Raw genomic sequence first — 5690 nt, forward strand, 5'->3', positions numbered from 1 at the left:
CTAAAATAGTTAGCATGCTCTAAGTTGGCAGTATTTAATTACACTTAGCGAGGTCAGTTTTTGTGATGATCTTGCCACCTTTTACAATTCGCATGAATATTTGGAACTTAATTGTTTTTCTAAGAAAATATTAACAACAAAAAAAACCTGGGAAGTTCATGGTGTTTAGTCAGTGCAACAGTAGCACAGTAGATGAATATTTACTGATTTTACGTGCTTAGGGGAGCTTCTTGTCTTGTTTTCGGCGTAGAAGTTTGCTTAGTGTTTGGAAACCCCGTTAGCCGCGTTGTCGTGTACGCAGCGGTAAAGAAACCTTGGATTGTGGCTTAAAAGCGGGCAGGTGATGCTCCGCTGCTATTTGAAGGATGACCTTATTTTGAATGATACAAAAATAACAGCAGATTGTTTATAATAACTGACAGCAGATTTAGATTCTTGACTTCACACCCTTTCCATTACGAAAAGAGACATATGTAAGTAGGATTTGCTTGCAGATGTATGCACATATTTTGGCAAGAGGTTTAAGACATACTGTCTATTATTTAAATTTTGGACATCTGAAGCTTCCCCTCCCCCGATCCCATGGCTTTAAAAAAGTTAGACTACTGCATTTCTATATTTTCTTAAACCTAAAGGAGACTCTCATGCATAATATTTTATTTAAATCTCTCTCTACATTTTTCTTGCATAGATTCATGTGGAAACATAAGTCAAATAATCATGTATCTATAGGAAACCTTTCAAGAAATACATATTCAAGTTTTGTAATGGTTATTTCCTGTGGCTGGAGTATCGACTGAGTTCACCAATGAATGTATTTTGGCTTCTAATGCATTATTGTCTCACAAAGTATTTCTGGGAAACGCATTTTGAAATGCCAGTAAAGAATATTCGTGCTTGGTAGCTGCCGGAAAGTTTACCTGTACAGACGCAGGGTACTGATATGTAAAGGGCTCTGAAGACTCATTAAAGCAGTTGGGATTTAGTGCGCTCAAGTAGCAGCTCAGAAATTGAAGACACTGAGAGCACTGACTGAAATAATTAATTAAGAGGAAACATAAGACTTTCTCAATATGCTGTTAGTTGTATTTATCCAGTTTTATTTAAAGCGTTTATAAACTTACTGTTCTTCTGACCTCTGTTTTACTGTGGATCAGACGTCCGTGGTTAGATGTTTTATTTAGATGTACAATAATATTTGAGAAATTAATGAACCTGTAAGAAAATACATCAATTAAATTATTTTATCTTTTCTTTTTCAGGGTTGAAGTGGATCTAGGGACGAATGGATGACTGAATATTCATATGAAGAGGAAAGCCATAAAAGTTGGTTGACATTTTTAGAGCCATATGCATTATACTTATTACTCCTATTATCAAAAATTTATATTGTGTTACAAACCATAATAGATGAAATAACTAGTCTGAGCTTCATCTGGCATACTGTCTTTCAGGCAGGGGAATACTATAGCTTAACACAGCTGCAGCTTAACACAACAATTTTTGACCAAACCTGAACGTTCAAAGGAAAACCTAGTAGTACATTAAGGAAATGGGTAATTCCTTTGAAGCCAGGTGTTTGACTGGGCTGAGGTATAGTGATGTTCCATTATTCTTATCTACAAGGATGAAGGGAGAATGAGAGAGGTGTTGTCTTCCTTCCGTTACAGCTACTGGCTATCAAGCTTAATACATCGTAGAGTGGCACTCAGGTGACACATTGACAAATGCAGTTTACGAAGTCAAACCGGATATGATATCTCTGAAAGTATCTTGGTACTTTGTTTTCTTATCATAGAGAGATGGCTGTCTTACAGCATGTATCTTCTGCACCGGTTAAAAAGGAAAAAGCTGTTAGTGGACCTCTGTACTTCAGTGACTTTTGTTGTTACGCTTTGTAAGGTGATAAAATGCAGTGGGCCTTGGCATCTGTCAGACTTGCTAGTAACTGTGAACTACAGGCTCTGGCTGGGACACTATGTCCATCAATTCCTGCCAAGGATGCAGCCCTGAGGAAAAGGACTTGGGGCACCTCTCCTATGATGAAAGGCTGAGAGAACTGGGCTTGTTCAGCCTGGAGAAGAGAAGGCTCCAGGGAGACCTTATAGCACCTTCCAGTACCTGAAGGGGCTACAAGGAAGCTGGGAGGGGACTTTTTGCAAGGGCCTGTAGTGATAGGACAAGGGGTAATGGGTTTAAATTCGAAGTGGGGAGGTCTACATTAGATATCAGGAAGAAGTTCTTCACGGAGAGGGTGGTGAAGCACTGAACAGGTTGCCCAGAGAAGCTGTGGATGCCCCATCCCTGGAGGTGTTCAAGGCCAGGCTGGATGAGGCTTTGAGCAACCTGGTCTAGTGGAAGGTGTCCCTGCTCATGGCAGGGGGGTTGGAACTGGATGATCTTTGAGGTCCCTTCCAACCCAAACCATTCTATGATTCTATAATATGTTTAAATAAAGTTGATTGTGCCTGTGCATTTGCTCTGGAGCAAGTGAATTCTCACAACAGATGCTGTGGCAGGTACAGCAGGATGCAGGGTGCAGTGCAGAGGGATGTTGTGCAGCAGCTCAGTTAAATAAGGCATTCTGGGAACTTCTGGTCAAGGAGGGATATGTCACAGTGGAAAACCTCTTTCCTAGAGAGCATTCTTTAATGCCTGAATCCCAGTTAGGGGTGGGAACCATTAAAAAAAATGGCAATACTCCCAGAATTTTTTCCAAAAGCACGCTCTCGGTTCAACACCAGAAATGTAAATCTATAGTTCTGTTAATCTGAGCAAAGTAGTTCAGGTGGACAAATATTCTTATTTATCAGTGATAATTTTATCAGTCTTTTAGTGGTTGAGAAGTTTTACAGTTTATCAACAACTGGCTTGCGTACGGAAGAGTTTAAATCCTTCTTGGGTATGCTTTTTTTAGTCTTTACAGGAGGTAGCGGACATGCTGATCCTAGCTACCTCCAGATTCACCAGCAGCATATGATTTGAGGGAATCATCTGTGTCCTTGAATCCGTTTTTCTGAAATAACAAGCAGTGAAACAATCTCTAGTTCAAAAGCATGCAGGGAGCATCTGCTTTATATACCGCAGGTCCCAGAAAACACCTCCAGCCTCTAGGAGTCAAATTTAAACCCTGACAGAGACAGCCAGTGGTATTAGTAGCTCTTCAGTGATGTACACGATTTCTCTTTGGGATCAGGGACCTGTATGCCCAGATACGAACCAGCAGTTGTTGCCTGCTAAAACCAGTGCACAAAGCCTTGAGGATTTTCTCTTTGGTTTGATTGCTGGCTGTCCACACCAATGTCTGACAGCTCGGAATGGGCTCATATCATGGGGGTGTGAACGCTTCCCTGCTCAGACCTTCTGGCTATGAATAGCAGAGGGAAAAACTGATACCATCCAAACCTTGCTTGCATCTTCCAGAACTGCAGTGATAAAATCCTGTATGTATGAACTCAGGGAAGCTCTGTACTGGCAGAAAGTATGAGAGGGTGCAAAGACCAAACTAATGATGTGTGAGCTATATCTCTGGATGTAGTTGTTACGATGGACTCCTCACGCTATCCAGAATACAGCACAGAACAGTACTACCATAGCATTGTAATGTTTTGTGTTAAATTGAGGAGAAACTGGGCCAGACTAGAGGACAATCTTAGGTATTTGGCTTGGGAAGTGACACCAGGCCAGAAAATGTTAAGGATTTGCCAGGTCCTTGAGAGATCTGTGCAGAGGAGGGAGGGTTTCCCAACCAGGCTCTTAGACTAACATGCCCTTTCTGCAAACTTCATGGGAATCACTGTGGTTGCACGAGATGCACCCCTGCTCACTCTGTGTCTCTCTTCCTCTCTCTGCTTTTGCCATTCTGGTTCAGTGCAGAGTGGTGGCAGGAGAAAGAACAGAACAGGGTGACCTCTTTCTTGCCAGACCATAGTTCCACTCCCTCGTGCCCTTCTGATGACATCCTGCAGTAATTGTGGGGAAGCTGCACAAAACACGGGCAAGACAAGGAAGTGGATATTGAGTTATTTCTTCACATGTTTTATGCCTGGCAGTCTTTGCAAATGTACGGCTCTGAATCCAGCTGTTAATCTTTCCTATTAGGAAAGTACCGTGATTAAATCGTATCGCCAAATGAGGAAAAAAATGTGGTTTTATGGAGGAATTCAATGTCCGAGGCTCAAAATTCCTTTTCTGGGAAGACTGATTCCAGAAAACTTAAGCAGTAGAGGTGGAGAGGGCTCCTCTGTGGTCACTGTTAACATCAATTGATAAAGGTCTGGCTCCAGGAGGAAAGAGATTGGATTTCACCCAGCACCCTGCCTCAGCCTTTCACTTTATCGCTGCTTTGCTAACCAAGTTTTGAATGCTTTCCCTTGTTAACGTGAGTGTGTTGGTATACCACTGGGGGTGTAAGCAATTTGGGTTGCATCGTCTGTATGTTCTTCTGACCTATGGCCACAGGTCAGAGGAGGGGGAATGTCCTGCACCCGGGGAGGAACAACCTGCTCTGGTGCAGGCTGGGCAAGCCCCTGAGCCGTCTCCTTGCAAGTTTGGAGCTACCCAGCTTTTGGATGGAGTTTGGACTCATTGGACTTCCAATCTTTTAGTTTCTTTTTTTTTGTAGTGATTTTAAAGTCTGGTCATGATAAAAATTGTGTTTGAAGGTGTCTTGAGGAATTTGTATGTTTTTATTTGCAGAGTCAGCATATTAATAGCAGTGAGGTGATATCTTTGGTTTTTGTTCTTAGCTGTCCCCTCTGTTTCCATTGAAAACAAACACAGTTTTCCTAGAAAGAAAGTGACTGCTCTTAAAGTAGTCTTTCACATCTAGCATCATTCACTGGATTCTTGGAGTATAATTATGACTAGAAACATCAACAGGATAAAATATATTAGTCTCAAGGGAGTTATTTTGCGCTGGCCATCAATCTATCCTTTGTCATGTGCTTTTCAGTTTAGATTACTCTCAGGCAAAGAGGCTGTAGTTTGGTGTTTTGTCTCAATTCATTATGATTATAAATATCTTGGCTAAAACAATGTAATGAACGACCACTTAAAAATGACTGATGGCCCCGTTCAGCAAGGCAGGGAGGCTGAAGTCCTTTTGATGTCATCCGTTGTGTAGCATTTATCAAGATGGGTCCCTTAACAGTTGATTGGTGGTTGATATTTAATGACTATTTCACAGTGTAAATAGATAGCAGGCAGTTTGTTGTCTGGAGCCCAGTCATATTCATAGGACAGGTCTGCTTTTACTTACTGTCACATAAAAATGTAACACCTTTGCTGAAACTCTAGAGAGGGAGGAGAACTTTATCCTACACATGATATTGAAGGAAGGAAGGAGCAGCAGAGATTTTCTTTCCTTTTCTCTTCCTTGCAAAGGTCGGCTGTCTCATCTTGCTCCCGTCCTTTCCCGTCGGGTGCCGGCAAGGCTGACGGGCTGCTGGAGGGCTGGGCAGCCCCTGGCTTTGCTCACCACTAGTTGAGGCCAGCTGGGAGTGGGGTGAGGTGGATGTGGAAATGATCCCCATGGCTGAAAAATTGCTGAGGGCATTTTCAACACATCTTTTCCGAGAAGAACAATGTATTTGAGATGCCTGCAACAAATCCCTTCAGTTTGATGTGTGTTTGTGGCATAAGAGCTTGTTCCTCTTCCCTTTGCCAAACTAATGAATGATTTCTGAGAA

The 5690-nt window shown here is 42.1% G+C and overlaps 1 protein-coding gene across 1 annotated transcript in view; it reads left to right on the plus strand.

The window, feature by feature from the left end:
• The first annotated feature begins 1256 nt into the window (after window positions 1-1256).
• KLF12 (Kruppel-like factor 12) overlaps window positions 1257-5690 on the plus strand; it is an 85139-nt gene continuing 80705 nt past the window's right edge. Inside the window, exon 1 of the mRNA XM_010155266.1 lies at window positions 1257-1326. Coding sequence (XP_010153568.1) covers window positions 1306-1326 — 21 coding nt within the window. The 5' untranslated portion in view covers window positions 1257-1305. The remainder of the gene's footprint in view (window positions 1327-5690) is intronic.

Source organism: Eurypyga helias, unplaced genomic scaffold (genome assembly GCF_000690775.1).
Source record: "Eurypyga helias isolate BGI_N326 unplaced genomic scaffold, ASM69077v1 scaffold3867, whole genome shotgun sequence".
Lineage (NCBI taxonomy): Eukaryota > Metazoa > Chordata > Aves > Eurypygiformes > Eurypygidae > Eurypyga > Eurypyga helias.